This window comes from Embiotoca jacksoni, unplaced genomic scaffold (genome assembly GCF_022577435.1).
Source record: "Embiotoca jacksoni isolate LCO1_2020_lvr unplaced genomic scaffold, fEmbJac1.0.p SCAF_9, whole genome shotgun sequence".
NCBI classification, from domain to species: domain Eukaryota; kingdom Metazoa; phylum Chordata; class Actinopteri; family Embiotocidae; genus Embiotoca; species Embiotoca jacksoni.
Genome location: NW_027185447.1, coordinates 4,440,526 through 4,461,021, shown reverse-complemented (window position 1 = coordinate 4,461,021; position 20,496 = coordinate 4,440,526). Strand labels below are relative to the sequence as shown.

Here is a 20,496-nt window from a genome sequence, read left to right as displayed (position 1 = left end):
GTTAGCAACTCATAGGCCTTTCCTGTAGGAAAAGAAAAATAATCAGAACCACAGGAAGTCATGCATCTCAGGTTTGTTTATTTGCAATTTACAGAACAGAAGCTGACCTGTTTTGCATTAGCAGTCGGCAGTCATTTTGAGTGAACGAGAACAGAAAGAACTTGTAAAGCAAACATAGAAGTTACAAAGTATAAGGTGCAATACATTATAGAACAGCCCACACTATTTTAAGGTTGATCTCAATTAAGGAACAACAAGAGCAAGTACATAGTATTTCTACAAAAGCCTTTTTTTTATAGAATAAAAAATTAACTTGTATAGAGTGTAATCTTCAATAAGAATTTTTTTTTTTTGCAGAAGGCAGCATCAGACAGACAAGCAGTGGGTTTCTCTTCCCTGACTTACATAACAACCCTGATGGAGGGATGAGGAGAAAAGAACAGAGGAGAACAGAGAATAGGATGAGAAAGTGCAGGCGAGGAGGAGGGGAACGGGAGAGGAGTAAATGCTTTCTATTCAGGCTCACAGTGGGACACAGAGTACTGCTTGTACACAAACACACACACAAAGACCCAGTCATGTACTGTACATACAGATGCTCACACCACCATACATAATACACCAAAAGGGACATTGGGAATGTAACAATAGTGGCGCTGTATATTTGTAAATTTTTCACAAAATGGATCGTCAACATATGTACTGCAAGTTACATTACTACTCTGTAAGTTTAATTACAATTGCTGCCAACATTTTTAGTACTTAAAAGATTCCTGAAAAGAGAAAAAAAATAAAATCTTCCTTGATGTTGTTTCCCCACACACATTATCTCATCCTGAGGCCCTAACTGAAATTTCCCCTGTTCACCACTAGATGGAGGTAGAACATAGGTAAACCTTTCTTCACGTTGGCCTTCACATCATTGCTGCCGAACGATACAGTACTGAACCAGCATAACTGCTTTACTTACACTACACTATTTTACTGACGTCTAATAGCTTGGTTTTCATTGCACAGAAAAACAAAGCTGTGCATTTCTCAACAGGCTGATCAACATCAAAACACCCCATGAATTGCTGTTTTGCCCAAATACACTTCAGCAAGAAGGAGACTTTGATCTTCCTCTGAATACAAGATGAATATATAATGAAATTCAAGTAGATACTGCGGCTGAATACCAAATCAATAATGCAACCTTGTATCAAAATGTGTAATAGACCCGTCAGTCCACTACAGTATACTGTGCCAGTATAATATTTTGCCTCCTTTAGGCCTGAAAAACTCAAGGTTAGGTTTGGAAAAACAATGATGACCAAACATGACATTGCTACAGTATCCTCTAGTGGACAGACAGGTGTATTACATGTATTGACGTGATACCGGGCTAAATAATAAGGCCTTGTAAAACTATCATCATCATTAGGGCCCGAGCACCGATGGTGCGAAAGCCCTATTGTTCTTCAAGTAATTATTATTCCGTGTTATTATTATTCTCCGTAAACAACTGAATTTTTGGAGGCTTTATCATATTCAAAAATTCATGAAAGTTGGTACATGTATCTCTCCCGGCAAAGAATTTCGTATTTTAGTGTAGGCGTGAGTGGGCATGGCCAAATGGCTTGCTAGTGCCCCCTAAACAGATGATACCCCGTTGGCTACATTTACCTACATGCACGAAATTCGGTGGACATATGTATCACACTGAGATGTACAGAAAAGTTCCAATGCACCATTATGTTAACTCAACAGGAAGTCCGCCATTTTGAATTTAGTTGTCATTTTTGGCGATTCACACATATTTTAACAAACTCCTCTGACAGATTTTGTTAGACCGACTTCAAATTTTGTCTGTGCACTCTTAACATGTTTGGAATTAAAAGTTATTAAAATAATTTGTTTTCATTGATCGGTGTACCTGTGGCGTGGCGGCCAAAAAGTGACCCAAAAGTCATACATGTCGTCTATAGTATGCCTTTATTTTCATAATTTGGATGACATGCTATAGTATGATTTAAAAAAAAGTCATGACTAAGGGGGGCTCGAACCCCAAACCTTTTGGCCGAGAGGCAACAGTGCTGCATTCGATTCTCCACTTGAGGCATGCGTGTCAGTTCAGAAAAAGGTCACACTCTAAAAAGTGATAAAAAAAAAAAAAGAAGTCATACTTGTACTTGTATACTTGACATGTATGTCATCCAAAATATTTTTTTTAAAAAAAGTCATACCATAGCATGTTGTCCAAAAAGTGATAATAAAAAACAGCATATCCAAAAAGTGACCCAAAAGTCATTTTTGTATATAGTATATAGTATAGCCAGGGCGATGCGGCTAAGTTTGATGTTTCGCTGCGACACAGGAAGTTGATGTTTAAGGTCAAACAATGCTCCAAACCTCACGAAACTTTGCTCATGCATCACGCACCAACTTTCATAAGTTTTTGAAGATGTTAAAGCTGTCAAAAAAGTATTTTTTTTTAAAGAAGAATAAGGAACGAGTTCGAGAAAAAAATTAAAATTGCAAGCGGGAATATGCGGACCCTCACGTGCGGCCCCAACCCGTTGGATCCCCGACGTGCAGCGAGCGAGGGCCCACATATCACTGCTTGCAGTTCTAATTAAATTTTGCACTGCTGCTCATTTTATGGTTTTCAGCAATGACAGGAGTATGAGAAAACTCGTACTGCAAACTTTTGATGAGCCCCAGGCCAGATCCAGCAGTGTCAGCAGGAGATCTGTGATTTGATGTCATCATATGTAGGCCATCTACTGTCCTCTGCAGGGAGGGACAGCTGAGGAGAAACTTGTTATTCCAGATAAAGCAGGCCACACGAGACTCATTTTAATTACAAAAGACAGATTTCCCCTTCGAATGTCACAGAGGGGTTCAAAATAATCGGTTGAGGCTGACAACACTGCTGCAGTGGCTTCAGTCTTTGAGGGAAAGCCCCAAAAGGTTTATTTCAACAGCAATGTGGTCAAATATGTAGAAAAGATTAACATATGTAATAACTACATTCAAAGAATGCAAAATAAACAATGTACAACATGAGATAATAAAAATACAGCAGATGTATATGTTAAAAATAAATATGTATTTTTTTTTTTGTCAGCAACCACACTGTAGCAGTGACACTGCTGATGCAGCTCGTCCTCTTAACCACCAACACACACCGACTGCTTTCCAATTACTGGACTGAAGATAAATTGCAAGGACAGCAAGTTTCTGTTATCTTTCTTTTTTTACTTTCAGCAAAGCAGACAAGAAATCATGCACTCCAGTACACAGATTGGACAGCAGTGAGAGGCCCATCATGGCGTTTTTGTCACCCATAATTAGTGAAATATGCTCAGTGCTGAGGAGTATTTAATGGTTGGTGTGCTGGGTTGCCTCCCTCCGGTCTTCCATTGAGGTTTGGAGGACAGTGGGGTGATGTGAGGTGTCATAGTGCCAGTTTGTTGTTGTGAAGTGACCAGGGGCCTTATTTATAAAACACTGAATGTTCATGTCTATTACTGATCATCGTATCATGTAATTTACCAATGGTTAAAATACCATCCAGAGTGCTGACTTAAAAGTATATATATATATATATATATATATATATATATATATAGCTGCATACTGCAGACCCCCCACCAGTCAGTGTCACTTAAAACCTTTGTCAGGTTCTGAACTTGAGAATGAAGAAAGTAATAATGGTTGCTGTTGAAGGGTGTATGACAATAAGACAAGTTAGGGTCATCATGGGAAATTTTTGTTATGTTTTTTTTTTCATTAGTTCTTTGGTATTTTTTTTTTTTTTCATTTATAAATTCTAACTTTCTTGGTTGAAATTTTTTGTTGTTTCTTGCAACACCAGGAACAATACAACTTTGGACCGTCTGTATGCAAATACAAAGAACGCTTACAGCTCTATCAGTTGGGTCGCTCAGATCACAGCTTGGTTCATCTCCTCCCTCTTTACATACCCGTGGTGAACAAATAACTCCCCACCACCAGGTATGTGAGAAGATGGTCTGAGGAGGCCAGTGAGGCGCTGACTGGGACGTGCTATGTCGGCCTCAGTGACCCACTGCATCACAGACTGCATGACTCTCTGTGTTGAGAACACTGGGCCCACCAAGAAGGTGCGGTGTTTTTCTAACAATGAGCCCTGGGTGACCCCGGAGCTGAAAGCCTTGCTGAACGAGAAGAAAAGGGTTTTCAGGTCTGGGGATAGCGAGGAGCTGGAGAGGGTGCAAGAGGAACTAAAAAGGGAAAAAAGGAAAGGACTGCTACAGAAGGAATGTGAATGTGAGGTCTGGAGAGGGCTCAAAACCATCACGGGCCACAGCAACGGTGGTGGGAGGGGCCCAGAATCTGGAGTGCAGGTATGGGCCAAAGAACTAAACCTGTTTTTCAACAGCTTTGTTTCTGCCCCCTACTCCCTCCCCCACCCTCCAGAGCACAGTGCAGGCCACAGCTCAACCTCTCTGGCAGTCTCCCACCTACCCCCACGTGACATCAAAGTCACCCTCCTCACACCTTTTACCTCCACTCCACTCTTAGTTAGGTGTCAAACACTTCCTCCCATCAGGATCAAAAGGAGCCACCCCCCACTCCCCCTCTCACCATCACGTCTGATCAGCTGAGGAAGGAACTGAGGAGAGTGAAGGTGAGGAAGGCAACAGGAAAACCTCCTGTGTAGTTCCAGTCCCCAAGACTGCACACCCCAAGGAGCTAAATCACTTCAGACCTGAAGGCTTAACCTTTCACCTGATGAAGACGATGGAGAGGATCATTCTCGGCTCCCCTGCAGTTCGCTCACAGAGCAGGCATCGGTGTGGCGGACGCGGTCATCTACCTGCTGCACAGATCCCTCTCTCACTTGGAGAACACTGGCAGCACTGTGAGGGTCACGTTCTTTGACTTCAGCACGTTCAACGCCATACAGCCATCACTGCTAGGGGGGAAGCTGGACCATCGACTACCTCACCAATAGACCGCATGTGAGGCTTCACAACTGTGTGTCTGATGTGGTGGTCTGCAGCACGGGCACAGTGCTCTCCCCCTTCCTGTTCTCCCTGTACACGTCAGACTTCAGGTACAACACTGACTGCTGCCATATCCACAAGTTCTCTGATGATACAGCCATCGTTGGACGTGTATCAGAAGGAAACGATCTGGAGTATAGGGAGGTCAACGCTGACTTCGTCGACTGGTGTGATCTCAATCACCTCCGGATTAACGCCAGCAAGACGAAGGAATTGGTGATTGTTTTCCGCAGGAAGGCAACACCAACTACACCGGTGAACATCCAGGGATTGGACGTTGACATTGTGGACACTTATAAATTCCTGGGTGTTCACCTCAACAATAAACTGGAGTGGTCAGACAGCACAGATGTCCTCTTCAAGAAGGGCCAGAATCGACTCCATCTGCTGAGAAGACTGAGGCCTTTCGGAGTCTGCAGGACTCTGCCGAGGTCATTCTACGACACTGTGGTGGCGTCTGCCATCTTTTATGTAGTGGTCTGCTGGGGCTGTGCAGGCACAGAGAGAGACAGGAAGAGAATAAACAAGCTGGTCAAAAGGGCTGGCTCTGTTCTGCACAATCCTCTGGAATCAATGGAGGAGGTGGGTGAGAGGAGGATGTTAGCCAAGCTGACATCAATCATGGACAACACCTCACCCCCTCCATGGGACTGTAGGAGCTTTAAGTAGCTCCCTCAGTGGCAGATTGCTCCACCCTCAGTGCAGGAAAGAGCGCTACCGCAGGTCGTTTGTCCCGACGGCTGTCAGACTGTTCAACACCAGCCTAAAATAATGTAGCACCTGTCATAGCAAACTTCTTTTTCATCCCAAGTTGTATTTATTTATTTTTGTGTATACAGTTTGTGTGTGTGTGTGTGTGTGTGTGTGTGTGTGTGTGTGTGTGTGTGTGTGTGTGTGTGTATTTATTCATTGGTCTTAGTTTTTCAAAAAAAATTCTTTGAATCTATCTTATTTTTATTGTATACGTATTTGTATTTTTTCTTGTGTGCACCTTTTTTTCTAACTGGGTTTCTATACTGCTGTGACGACTAACTTTCCCCACTGTGGGATTAATAAATGATCTTATCTTATCTTATCTTATCTTATCTTATCTTATCTTATCTTATCTTATCTTATCTTATCATCTTCTATGATGGAATAACGATGGAAAGGTGTATTTTTGTTTTTGTACGTAGGTGAATTAAAAGAAACTAAATACAATGTAAGTCACTGTACTGATTGGACAGACCAGGGTGTATATAATCATAAAACAGTGCGTGGGATCCACACTAAAAGTGTACGTACACACAAAAACTGCAAAAACGCAAAAATATCTTCAGATTTATAAAACTGTACCATGCACACATACAAGCACTATTCCTTTTATAAATCATAATCTTGTAGCTGGCACGATGAGTAGGGCATTTCATCTGTAGTGTAAACTTTATTTTGAAATATTTGGCGAGTATCACTGCTTTGCAGGTTAAAATCACCAAGTTACAGAGCCGACAGGAGTTTGCGGTAGGGCCCACACATTCTCACGGCTCATGAGAATTTTATACATCCCATCGTGTACGTGGAAACCAGCGAATGCAAAGTTTTAGTGCGTACGCACTGTTTATACATGAAGTCTTCCACATTTTGTGCGTACTTAAATTTTTGGATCTCAGCTTCCAGCTTACTCCGGAAACAAAGACAAAAATGCTGAGCTTGAAGGGGAATTTCCGTCAGAGGACACATACGAATTTATTTGCGAAATCTTTCCATGACTGCACTGTCATCTGTTTGGTCAAAACCATAATACCAGAAGGTTAATACAAACTCAACACTTCTTGCACACATTTAAAATTAAAAGCCCTCAAGTGTTTCAATAGATAGAAACTCTTCATGTCTTAGTTAGGCTTCTATTGTGAAACATTTGCAGGAATGTGTTGTGACTGAAGTCAATCACGCTTTAGATGAGAAATCCACAATGCCTGTTGAAAATAGCAGGGTTATATAGTTGACTTTAGTAAAGTGAGAGAAATATACATTATTGACTATTGTATGTCCACCGTTTAAACAGTAGTTACACAACCTTAAAAACGAGCCACAACTTCACAGTGCATGTGCATGTGCCGGTGTCTGAGACCGCGCAGCTGTACACCTAAAAAAAATGGAGCTACACCTCTGATTCTCACTAAATGCAAATATGATTGGCTTATAACATGCTCACTAGTTTGTTTTGTGACAGAGGAATCCTTGTGTCCACACCAGTAGGGTGCCCAGAGCAGGGAGACTGTAGATGACAACGTGTGTGCGCGTTTGTGTGTGTAGCTTTGGCCTTGTAGCCATGCTACATAGCTTAATAGATAAGCACACCGCTTCAATAAGCAGACTGCAGAGCAGAGACATAGAAGCAGGCACAGTGGAATTTCCCATTAAACAGCTCCACACTGAAAATACCTGTGGCCACAATCTCAGATCAGTTTTGTCAAGGGAAAGCTATGTGATAACGAAAAAATAAATCTGCTTAAGCATGTTTGCAAAAGTTACAGAAAAGTGCAGTTTTGGCAGGTTGTGTTGAAGATGTACGAAAAAACATTTTGCATAGATAAATTATCAAAACAAAAATCTAAATAAATGTGGAAAAAAAATTAAAAAATATAAATATACAAATAATATTATATAAATATACTGTACAAGAAGTTTTACCATTGCAAAAATGGGTAATTCATTTAATGAATGGGCTAAACACTACCTGGTGTGTTGTATAGGATTATTAGCAGAGGAGACTTCATGATGGAATTTGTGAGGGCCAAAATGGCCACTGTTTGTGCTGTGCTTAATTATTCAATGAATGCCTTTTACCACCAACAACAGATGGGCTGTTCATGAATGATTCAAGTATCTATTCTACTACTCCAAATTACGATTTCCATGTTAAATTGGATACTTAATAAGGGTGTACTGTAGAATTACAATGTGCAGAATAGAAACAATAACCTGACATGACGGAATGGACTTTAGTTTGTCACAGCAGGAAATCCACATCTAAAGATAATTAAATTAATGATGATTCAATTCCAAATCGCTGGTTAAGTTTCAAGGTCTTTGTATAGTCCTTTTTTACAGCAGACATTCTGACATATTGGGAAAGCACAAGTATATGTTTCTATAGAATTAATGGCGGCTGCATTCCACTTATGTGCGGTCCAACTATTATGTATACTAGTTCACTGTCATGACTTACTGGGGCACTTAATGGAACTGTGCCATTATTCATGTCATTAATTACACCGGTGCTTTTCGTTTTGTGACAATCCAAAGTGTCTATTTTCAAAAAGGTCTAATTTATTGGAAAGGTCTTTCTTTGATCCTCTTTCATTTTGATTTCTTGATTCTCTTTTCTCCTCTTTGTTGTTCGAGTCAATTTGTTTCTGTCAAAGCCAAACTGCTTGTTTGCTTGCTAACCACACAAAGCTTTCTAATAATTTTTATTGCCAAAACAAACCACAGATGTAACATGAATCACTTCCTCTGTACATACTTCTTCTCATGTAAGTACTTTGGGACAACACATTTTTTCACCTGGTTAAAGGCTAAATTAAAACAATCAATCAGTGTTAAAAAAAAAAAAAAGACTGTGAAAGAAGATCAAGGATGTAGACAATTACTGAATATTTGTTATTCTGTGATTTCCATTGCAAAACATTGTCAGACCTTTAAAGCAGACGTGTAGCTGTGTTGAAACATGGATTAAGATGCGCAGTCTATTAGATGTAATTCTGTGGCTGCCACTGCAGGGTCCCTGGCCATGAATGATGTCAATACAGCCCTCCTGCTCATAGCTGTATCTTTGTAGTGAGTTCAGATTTAAAAAGAAAGTGACAAAGTGAATGTATTTAGAAGTATGATTAAAAAAAACTGTTTCAGACTTTCTTTCCCCCAGCATGGACTGGATTTACAGGCCTAATCCCAATCTACACACTCATGGCTTTAGGTTTTAGGGTGGATTGGGTTTTATGGATGTGGAGGGCTGACTTCAGGATGTCCACAGCAGCATTCAAAGGTCTTCTCAATATTCTTCATGTGGACAGAGATCACGATTGGCCACATCATTTAGAAGTCCTCAGTTTTGTTTATTGGCTGACACATGGACATTTTGAGTACAGGCTTTTGATGTGCCCACATCAACTGTGTTTAGGGTGGTGCACAGAGTTGCCAGGGAGATAGGCAAGTAAAAGGTCGAGGTTATTTTTTTTCCCTCATCCAATTTGGGGAGAGGATTTGGAAGACTGGCAAAAAACTGAGCATTCAATAAATCTGTAGGAGCCATAGATGGCTGTCAGATAGGGATCAAATGTCAAATAATTGTATTCTTTTCAACTTCAAGCCATCTGCGACTCCTCCAATAAATCTCTGATAGATATTAAGGTTCTGTTCAAGACAAACCATGTTTAAAAAAAACAAACAAACTTTAGGTGCCCCCGTTTCCCTGTGTTCACCAAATGGGACACAAGACAATCCAGTAAAATGTTACACACTTGTGAGCTTTGCACAGTGTAATTTTTCATTTCAAAAGCTGGGTTTGAATGTGTGAAAAATATGTACTGAGAACCCTGTAAACTCTCAAGTTGAATGTGACTGTCTCTCATCACAATCAGATTTATTTTTGAGCCTTACATTATTTGCATTATTGTCACAGTACAATCACATTAGTATGGTGCATGTGAACACTGTCAGGTATTAAACGCGCCCCTCTACTGCGGCACCTGACAAACTGCCATTCATCATACTGATCCTTACGAAATAAAAACTAGTCTAACTGCTCTAATTCTGTGTTTGTCATTCTGGACTTTCTGCTCATAAATCATTCACAGAGTGTGATTCTCACACTGCAGACTGAATCGACATGTATTGGATCTGTGATGATACTTCACTCAGATGACGGTCGCCGTTTCACAAACAGCCGCAGGAGAGACAAAAATCAGCACCAGAGAGTGAACATGAAGAGAAAATGCTGCTGCTGCTCATCCGGCTGAAGTTATGGTGCAGCATCATTGTCTGTGAGAGTGGGTACACACAGTTGTTGAGGAAACACAACACATGGAGAGGGAAACATGCATAAGGTTATCATTGGAGATTATGCTGGTACAGTGGAGGAAATCCTGCTCTGCTTTTTAGCTTTAATAATGAAACTAAGCATCTGTTAATGGCTGGAGATGACATAACCTCCATGTCACTTAAAGAAAATACTGCAGAGACAGACTTTTACCCATCATGCTTCTTACATGCTCTGCAATATGCAATATGCCGTACCATACATAGACTGGCTGTGCAATATTTTGTTTTTAAGCTTGTATACATTGCTAGTTTATTAAGCTATGAAAAAAAAAAAAGCCTAATTTGTGCAATATATCTCAAGTGTTGGACTGTATTGTAAATTTATATGTGAAATGCAGACTCTTTTTTATTTAAACCTTGCTATTTATGGCACACAAATAGCATTGTGCATTTTGGACATAGCATAACATTATTTCTAAGAAACATATTCTTTATTTTCCCAATGGGGACAATAAAGTATATCGTATCATATTGTATTGTGTCGCGGAGTATCATATCATATCGTGTCGCAGCATATCCTATCGTATTGCGTCATATTGTGTTGCGTTGTATCGTATCGTATCGTATCGCATCGCATCGCATCGTATTGTCGTTTTGTATCATGTCAAGAAACATGCTGCCTGGGAGAATGTACATGATATATACCATTTTGAGACCATATTTACAGGTATGTACTTCAGGATCAAGAGTGCTGGGCTTTATGAGGACCAATGAAAGGCTAATATAGGGCTTTTTACAGCCTTTCAGCATCGCATACTGTCTACATACTGACTCATACTGACTCATACTATCTTTTTTTACATTCAGGTATGACAAAAGAGCCTCACCACACTTTTATATTGTCTTTACATGTAAATGAGAATTTAAGGATATTAATTGCTACCTAGGATTTAATGATTACTTATGATAGAATAATGGACAGCTCTGTGGAAAAGGAGCTACATGGTGCAAAAGCCAGCAGCAGGAGGACAATGTGTAGGTCAATACAATCTAGTAAAGATGATGGACAAGTTGAGATATAAAATACACAGGGATATCTACAGATTGTGGAAGATGATGATGAAAATGTCAACACCAAAATCACCCACGTCACAGCATAATTTTTTTTTAATGTTATGTGCTAAAACTATGGCATGCATGATGTGATAGGAGACATGACAGGAATTATGAGTTTTCTTCTGATATTTGACCAGGAGATGGAGAGACTGGTTACCTGAGACCTGCACTGTACAGTGTTGGCATGTGCACACAAGGTCCTGCATGGAGTCAGGTGTTGCTTTGACCTCCCACAACAGAAAGCATATGAATTAATCATGCTGAGAAAAGCTGTGTTTGGGTCTGTCTATTGAATAGATTTTTGTCCAATTACACACGTAGTTAAAAGTGCCACTCTGCATATTGTAATTTATCTTCAGCAGATAAAGTATGTTTTTCATATTTTCCATGGCAGAAATCTTTATTTTATAGTTCCTCAATGCAGTACTGACAGAAAAGACTAACTAAAATAAAAGACTATTATTATTTGCATTCATAGGCCTATATAGTTCATTTTAACCTTATGGCCTTTAATTACTTTTAGCATATCTGCCTCTGCATATCTACTCATTTTGGTGGCACAAGGGGAAATAAAGTTGTACTGCACTGAATTTAATTGAATTTCATATTTTGAAAAAATGGATTACAACAAAACGTTTTTAAATAGAGTCCTGAACTTTAACCAAAATAAAAGACTCTTTAAGAACAAAAGTTGCACATGGGCTCAGGTGAATTCAGGGTTTGAAGCTACAGAAGTTGAACCTGTCTATAATTTTTTAAGTGGATTTCCTGCCTGCGACACATGCTGTTTGTCCACTGACCTGTATGGAAATATCCTCGGAAGTAAAGTGTATTTGAAATGCCTTGCATGGCCCCTGGTGTCCATACACATGAATTTATTTTACCTGCACTTACTTTTCTTCTCATGTCTTGCAGTGGTGGCGACAGAGAGCTGCAGAAACGAGGCTCTCCCTCTCCTCCAGAGCTTCATCCTGTTATCTGGGCGGAGAGAGGGAGAGAGTGACCGTGCAGCACACCGCCTCCCTGTTCTCACCCACAATTCCTCTGAGCAGGAACCGGCTGGTTTGTTTCACCGAGGCAGAGGGATCCTGAAGAGAGGAGGGGAGGATCTGGCGGAACAAAGCGGGGTCATTTATAAATTTACTACTCACACAGCGGAAAACTGGATTATATTTAGATTTTTTTTTTGGCAGTTTTTGAGACTCTGCTTCCTGCTTTGTCCTGTTGCGCTACAAGCTCCCATTGTAGCAGGAGTGATCTCTTCCTTTTGTTGCTCTGCAATTGTTTATTCACGCTCCAACTTCTGCCTCCTGTTTCACCAAATAGGAGGTTTCATTTCTGTTTCTCTTGTTTCGGCCTAAACGGAATGAATGACAAAAACAAAGGAGGTTGATGTCCATAACTCTCCGACTCACCTCTTCTTCGCCTCGCCCAAGGAACGGAGACTCCATCTCCGGCAGAAGATGGAAAGCGGAGGCGGGACGGAGAGCTCGGACAGCGGCCAGGCGCAGCACGCTGTGCCCGGTCAGCAGCAACCGAACCCCCGGCCTGAAACCGCGGAGCTCTCTGCCATGCTGTCCGCTCAGCCTCCGGGCGAGAAGAAGAAGAAGATAAACCGGGCCCCGTCCCCGGCTAGACCGAAGGATGTCCCCGGGTGGTCGCTCACGAAGATCCGCGGAGGGATTGGGACGCCAACCCTGAGCGTCAAGCCGGGAGCCATCCATCTGGGTAGCCGTATTTCCCGGCGCAGCCCCGTGGGAAGTCTCGCTGGAAAGGACGCCAAAGCAGAGAAATGTGGTGGTAAACCGGGTGGCAAATCCTCCTTCTCCGGCGGCGCGTTGTCCAAGAGCTCCGCATCCAAGGCGGCTAAGAGCACCGGCGGGCGGAGGAAGGTGTCGGACGCCAGCATTGGATCCGATGATTTATCCAAAGACTCCGGATGCGCCCCCGGGAAGCTCTCCCCGACCGACAGCAGCTCTGAGCTATCGGACTGCGCCTCTGAGGAAAACAAACTGTCCGCGGACGCTGCGAGCAGCGACGCCGAGTCGAGGAGCAGCCGGGGCGGCGGGCCGGACGCCGAGAAGCCACTCAGGGATGGTGCGTTGGCGGACAGAGCTAGCCAGCAAGCTAAGACCACCTGCTCCAGCACGGATAGGGACTACAAGGACCGGCTCTCCCTGGGCACTGACACCGGGGAAGGGAGCATATCCCCCGGTGACGAACGATCGGTCACCTCGTTTGACAGCAGGGTGCCTGCCAGCACATCTCTGGCTTTCTCAGACCTCACAGAGGAGTTTATGGACGGCATGCAGGAGGAGTTTGTCAGGGAGATAGAAGAGCTGAGATCTGAGAACGATTACCTCAAAGTAAGTTCAATACATTTTCTGAAGTGTCAGCTATCATTATGTAGATTTATATTCTTGGAAGTTATTTCACCTACCTACTTTTTGCCACAAACACAGAGAGCAGATCCTCCATCAGGGACACCGTCTTCCTGCTTTAGGCCAAACAAACCCTCTCTGTCCAAATCATGGTGTTTTATTTTGAAATCTGTTTGTCTTATTCACCAGTTCACTCTGACTTGTTTCCCAGGGTGTAGAGATTCCTTTGGATGCCTCCCATGGCCACTCACTACAAGGATGATGCTGATGTAAATAGAGAGTCTGCACCCTTGGTGGCACATGAGCAACACATGCTGTCTTGTAGCCCCAGAATGGCACATTTTCTAAAGTGTGAACTGCTGTAAAACAATTGGTGGATATTTGGGCAGATAGTGGCTCTTCAGTATAACTTGGCAGATGGTGTTATTTGTTGTTTTCTCCTGCCCTCATGATGGAAGTAAGGAGGCTGTCAGTGACTGAAGCTTATAGTGAAATCACTATATATGTTTCTGTCAAACACCTAAAAGCATTAACCAGAACGTCGCTGCATTACTCACAGTGTGATTTTATGTCACTAGATTCTGAAACAAAGGGCACCTCTCAGCTCCTACAATGTGCCTGCAGGTGGTGAAACGTAATATACGTGGCTCCACCGGTCAAGCTGATCCATCCTGCCTTGAGAGTGATTGATTAATGGAGGGATAGATTAGGGAGCATGTCTCCCAGCACTAAATGGCAGTGACCAGACAAGCCAATAATTGTCAGAGATTGATTGGGGGTGGGCATTGATCAGCAGCAAATGCCTAAGCACAAGGACCACCCTGTGTTTTCTGTGGGAATTCTCTAACTATTGGGGTGTTTTGATTCTTGCTTTAGTCCCAAATTGGATCTTTATTCTGTAGGAGTCACGTGGTTGATGTTTTTTTTCCACTGATCATTGTGGTGATGTTGACATATTTGCTTTGTTTTAGCACAATGGCTGCAATTAGCACCAACCATGATGCACATAAACTGTGATTCAATTAACCTGTTCTGAAAATTAACCAAATAAACAATCTTGAATATCATTGACAACGTTATTACTTCAGTTATGTCAGCCAGCAAAATGGATTGCTTCATATATTTACGTAGTCCTGATTAGTGTTGAAAGACATTTGTTGATTCAATGACAATCGATGTGTCTAATCAATCTGTTACATAAAGGCATTTATAAGAAAACATTTGCTGTTTCTAACATTTCTTATTTGAGTTTATCAGCTTTGATATCATTGGAAATTTAGATCTGGGAGTTTTGCACATATTGAGCAATGAGCAAGTTGAAGATGTCACCCTGATTACTTGTGCGATTCCTCTAAAATCCAATTGATTTTTCTTGAGTTAAAATCTGTCTTAAAAAAATAATTCAAAAGCCTCACTCAAGAGGCTCCTTTCCTGTTCTTTTTAATGTATATCCTCCTCGTGGGTGCACGTACACAGTATGTCTCTGTCACTGTGCTGACAGAATATAGGACATCATGTAATGGAGCTACCTCAGTGGACCACGGCAAAGCCTCATGGGAGGTTTAGCAGTGAAGCACTGTAAGTCTTGTAGTGTCTGTTGTTGCAGCTGAGGGACACCTGGTTTGTAATCAGAGGATCTAAAGAACATGCTGCCGAGGCGTCAGACTCTCCGACTTCTCCTAAGTCCTCAATCTCACTCATTCTTTATTTTTACCCACTAATGCTCATTCTTTTTCTATTTCATACTTCACGCCTCTCGCCTGTCTGTCTTTCATGACGGATTCATGTACTGCATATTAATATGCAGACTCTTTCTCTGGTGCAGCCACTGTCTCCCATTCACTAATTACTATAGGAGATCAAGACAGCTTGCAGCTGTTGGAATATCATTAATTCTGACTTTATACCTCTGTAATGTTCCCATTGAAGGTACAACAGAATATGTGGTCAAATGTTCCTTCTACGATACATGCAGTCGTACTGATATGTCGTCCAACAGCCAGTGCATACTTATCCTCAGGTGCCAGGCTCACAACAGTTTGACTAATTGTTTAACACAGCCGAGTCGCTCCATGCCACCCACACACCTTGACAAAGCCGGGTTCACTCACCGTTAAGTTCAACAAATAATTGAATCATCATTCAAGTCCACATGTTTTGCCTTTACTGCTGGCTTCATGTTACAGCTGGGCCCGACAGAGTGTCACAAAGATGGGTCTTTCTTGGATTTAATGTGTAGGAATGTCTGTCCTGTGACTGCAATTTAAGTCAACAGATGATCATCTGTGCAGCTTGTATAGATGACTGTTTCAGCCCCGTATTACTATCCTCCAATATTCAGAATATTTTACATGGCAAAGAATCACTTTGACATTGAGCCCCAATTAAGGTACAGAAACTGTCATTAAGTGCTTGTAATGATGCCTTCGGTGATTTGTTTTTGTCTTCTAGCTTGTATAAGGCAGTCCTCTGACTTTGACGTATTAAGAATTCCCATTTATAAGCTTATGCGTTACAAAATGACTTTTAATTGAGCCCAGGGCTGCTTTCCTTTTCTGAAATGTGAATACCTAATGAAAATACATGATTTGTGAAGAAATAGTACATGTGACAGACATACATTTTTTTCTTCCTTTTTAACTCAATATTACTGCCTGGTTAAACAAACATGAAACCCATCTCGCTCCTCTGTATTTGAGTTTATACTAATACATTGGCTATTTCTATCTAAATATGGCTAAATGTATGTGGGAGCGTTGGCCATTATGACACCTCCCTATGACACAAATAAAATCTATTTAGGACAATATGTGCGCATATACCCCTGTTAGTTTAGCTTCATTTTAAGCTAAGCTTGCAGTCTCCTAGTTGTAGCCTCATGTTTATTGTACAGAAAGTTCAATTCTTGGCATGAAAACAAAGAAGTGTCTGTCATTGGACATCTTAAAAGTTTCCATACTTTTCTTTAGATAAAATAGACTCAACAATCAGATACTGACCAAATGAACTGCACACTACATCATATTGTACTGCGAAGTGCTGTTTCAAATGATCCACAATGGAATCGGGAAAGCTAACAGTGAAAACTTGTTTCCCCCGCCCCCTGAAACATCTGTACACTTGTTTTTTGTTGTGTTCTTTCATTCATTAAAAGGGTGACACACTGATAATGCCCACAGCTACAGAATTTGTGTAAACAGATGTGCTTCAGGAATTTAACTGCAGATGATTTGGGTTCAGAGCTCTAGGAACATGATTACAAAAAAACAAAGTCCAATGACAGGTGGGGAGGACGGCTCAGCAGATGTACGTGCGCTCTAATTTCTAACATGAACCCGTCTGGCTCAAGAACATGGCAGCTAATTGGTTGATTTCATCTCCTGACTGGCTGATTGCTCACACGACTGAGACAATATTCCCTGTTCTTTTAGTTAGCCGTGAAAAGCAGGTCAGTGGACCATCTCTTCCCTCTCTATGTGTCTCAGTCTCTCACCACATTAACTTGTGATTCCCCGGTTTCGTGTTCTCACTTCCTCACTCTCTGCTGTCGTGTTATATCTCCCTCCACGTCTACATTTCTTTCATGCTCTGTTTTTCCCATCCCTGTTTTGCTTTCTCTCCCCTTTTCATTTCTTTTCCTGCTCTTTCCTTTTTTTCCCCCTCTTTTCTATTTTGTGTTTTCTTGTCTTTTTTCTTTCATTGGGTATTCTGTTTTTCTTTTGTTTTCCTTCTCCTTCATCCCCTTTTTCTTTCATTTTTGGCCTTTCCTTCCCTTTCTTCCCACCTTTTCCCCCTTCTTCCACCTTCTCTCCTCTATTGCAGATGTGCAGCGATAGTCAGTGGTGTGCAGATTGCTTCTTGCTGCAGTCTTTTTTTAGCTGGATCAATAAATCTCTTTCACAAGATTGCTTACACACAAACACACACACACTCACATTGCTGCACGTTACACCCACACACACTTTACCCAAAATTGTTAGTCTATATAATCCAAACAGTTATTTCAGTGTGGTAGTAGGTACTGAGGCACACCCTGCTTACTGTTATTCCCTGTCTTGCTTTCATATTCCACACACACACACACACACACACACACACACACACACACACACACACACACACACACACACACACACACACACACACACACACACACGCGCGCGCAGACACGCACGCATCCCCAGAGCTTGTTGTTGCTACAGTTGGAGCTCCGCAGAAGCTGACCCACATTCTCCACTGTAGTAAATTATGACAGCGCTACTACGACTACTACTACAGTCGCTCAGACTCCTTTTGCTTATGATGCGTACACATCACACGCGCGCACACACACACACACACACACACACACACACACACACACACACACACACACACACACACACACACACAGTACATAGGAGAGATTTTGTCTTGCTGTCCCATAAAGCCGAGTGACCCAGACTCCTTCTAATGAGGTGTGGTTAAACTTTACTGAAGACCCGTGCCAATACAAGAGCTGCACCTTAAATGTGATTCAGAGGGATGATGCAATTTTTGCTGTCAGGCTGAAATTAATAATTCATGTTCATATGTCTAAAGAGGGGTAGACAACAACACTGCTGTAAATTAATCATTTGATCAGGATTATTTTTGAGTGGAGTTTGGCTGCTGTTCATATTTTTACTCCATATTTTTAGAGTGTAGGAATTTCTTTTTCCTTTGCCCTTCATGCTTGCTGCTTCAAAAGACTCCATTTCCCCTTCAGGGACTGTTAAGAGTTTCCTCGAAGGGAAACTAATAGCTAACCCCTGACCTTTGACCTCCTCGGTGCTCCCTTGTGGGTAGGAGAGAGAAAGCATAGCCAATACAGCATCATATTGTGTTACGATGTGCACTATTCTGTAATTTACAACACGTCGATCTCCATTTCTGATGACCCCGGTTATCTGATGGGAGAGAACAGGACTCAGCAGTTCTTTTTAAGAAGACTCTTAGTTGTTCTGCAGCGGTGAGGATGAGGATGAAGAAGATGTGGTGGCTAATGACAGTGAGAGGTGATTGATGGGATGGATTAGGATCATGACAAGCTTAATGGAATGATTTTGTGATGACAATGATGATTGCCTTGCATTTATGATGAAGATGTTTGAAGTTCTAACGACTCATATTAAACATTGAAGGATACACTTTATGTGCATACAATGCTGTCAGATCTTGACAGACACTTACAGTCACCTGTTCAGTCAGACATACTCCACAACACATAACAGCTGCTCTTTCTCCGCAGGTTGATATTAGAGGAGTAATTGGCTCTTAATATTTTATTATAAAGTGTGTGCTTCACTTATAAACACTCTCTTCTTCACTATCTTCCAGGATGAGATGGAGGAGCTGAGGTCTGAGATGCTGGAGATGAGGGACATGTACATGGAGGAGGATGTTTACCAGCTGCAGGAACTACGGCAGCAGCTGGAGCAGGTACATGTGGAGGCAGATAGACTGGCTAAATGAGATGTACTGAATCTGGTCTCATTTTCTCTGATACCTTGATTTGGAAATGTACATGTATAAAACAAGCAGAGGCTGCAGAATGCTTTGAAACAGGCAAGTAAGACAATAGATAATCAATCGCCTGAATGTCACCTTTGATCAAGAGGTGCTACGCAAAGCAAGGCTCATTATAGATCTGCAAAATGACCCCTTAAAGGAAGATGGGTGGATTTAAGATTTAGAATTATAAAGCAAAAGAGCCTTGCTTCATTCTTTCATGTGTTTTTGTGCTGCATGTTTTGTAATGACTGCTGCCAGGCACAATAAAGTGAAGCAGAGTAACAAAGAGGACTTAGACACATGACACATATTATCATCTGCTGACACCTCCCTTCTGCAGGCAAACAAGACCTGCCGCATCCTGCAGTACCGGCTGAGGAAGGCAGAGCGGCGCTCCCTCCGCGTGGCTCAAACAGGGCAGGTGGATGGAGAGCTGATACGAACACTCGAGCAAGACGTAAAAGTAAGTGTATGTGTGAAAGATAAAGAGATAAAGAGGATAAAGAGTGAGCTGTAGTGTGGCTGTAAGCTGGCTTATTGATGTTGAAGTGTCTGACGTAGTTTGGTTACAAAATGAGGTCAAGTGTGAGCATGATAAGCTATTTTGTCTTTAATGCGAGTTTCTACTCCAAAATACTCAAACAAAACAGTTATAAGCTGGTTTATTAGGTGAAAAGCTAATTTAGTGTCTATGAGAAATCTTTGTCCTCTAGAAATCAAAAATCACTCCCTGAGGAATTGTTGAATTTATTTCCAATATTTATTAGCCCACTCGCAACTCGCCATTTATATTTTTCAAAGTCTGATGTCTGTGGCTGAAACCAACAAAACTGTAAGACCTGACTTGTTTGCAATCCAAACTATTTTATCCTCAGTTCATTTGTTTTTACTTTGTTAATTTGTTTTTTGATTGCAAGTGCGAGAACTCTAATCTATGCTTGCATTAAAAGGACACAAACAATACGTACATATGGCCATATGTTAGTCAAAAACAGCAGCGGAAATAACAAACCACTGTTTCCCAAGAAGCAAGACCTAGAACATGGCTAACATGTATGCATGTATACTGTATGTGCTGTGTTTTGTTTTGGATGAAGTTTCTGTATTTTGAGACAGTTCTCACACTGTTAGAGTCACAGGACTCTGGTTGGGTCAGGCTTTCCCTCATTTGACTGACCTCAAATGGTAATAAACTGATCAGTCGCTCACTCAAGAAACCCCCACTAAGGATTACATTTACACAGATACAGTAAATACATGTCAGCACGCACTCTATCTTAAAAGTGCCCTTCACACACACCAGTCGTCCCAGTCAGTTCAGGAATCCCTGATAAAGGGGGATTGTACACAAACAAAAGCCTCTGAGTGTGTATTTTGTCACGCCGGCTCTGGACTATGGTTACTCTCCG

The 20,496-nt window shown here is 41.6% G+C and overlaps 1 protein-coding gene and 1 long non-coding RNA gene across 3 annotated transcripts in view; one reads left to right on the top strand and one right to left on the bottom strand.

The window, feature by feature from the left end:
• Positions 1-4,434: 4,434 nt before the first annotated feature.
• On the bottom strand, positions 4,435-12,681 carry LOC138193474 (uncharacterized). The gene is made up of 3 exons (XR_011177866.1): positions 12,590-12,681; positions 12,069-12,283; positions 4,435-5,521 (listed from the first exon to the last, which is right to left on the bottom strand). It is a non-coding gene; the product is annotated as an uncharacterized lncRNA (long non-coding RNA).
• The window catches only part of mtcl2 (microtubule crosslinking factor 2), a 112,047-nt gene continuing 103,772 nt past the window's right edge, over positions 12,222-20,496 (top strand). Inside the window, exons 1-3 of one of the 2 annotated variants that reach the window (XM_069141565.1) lie at positions 12,222-13,540; positions 18,914-19,015; positions 19,428-19,550. In XM_069141565.1, coding sequence (XP_068997666.1) covers positions 12,545-13,540; positions 18,914-19,015; positions 19,428-19,550 — 1,221 coding nt within the window. In that variant the 5' untranslated portion in view covers positions 12,222-12,544. The remainder of the gene's footprint in view (positions 13,541-18,913; positions 19,016-19,427; positions 19,551-20,496) is intronic. The other variant, XM_069141566.1, reaches the window with a different exon arrangement.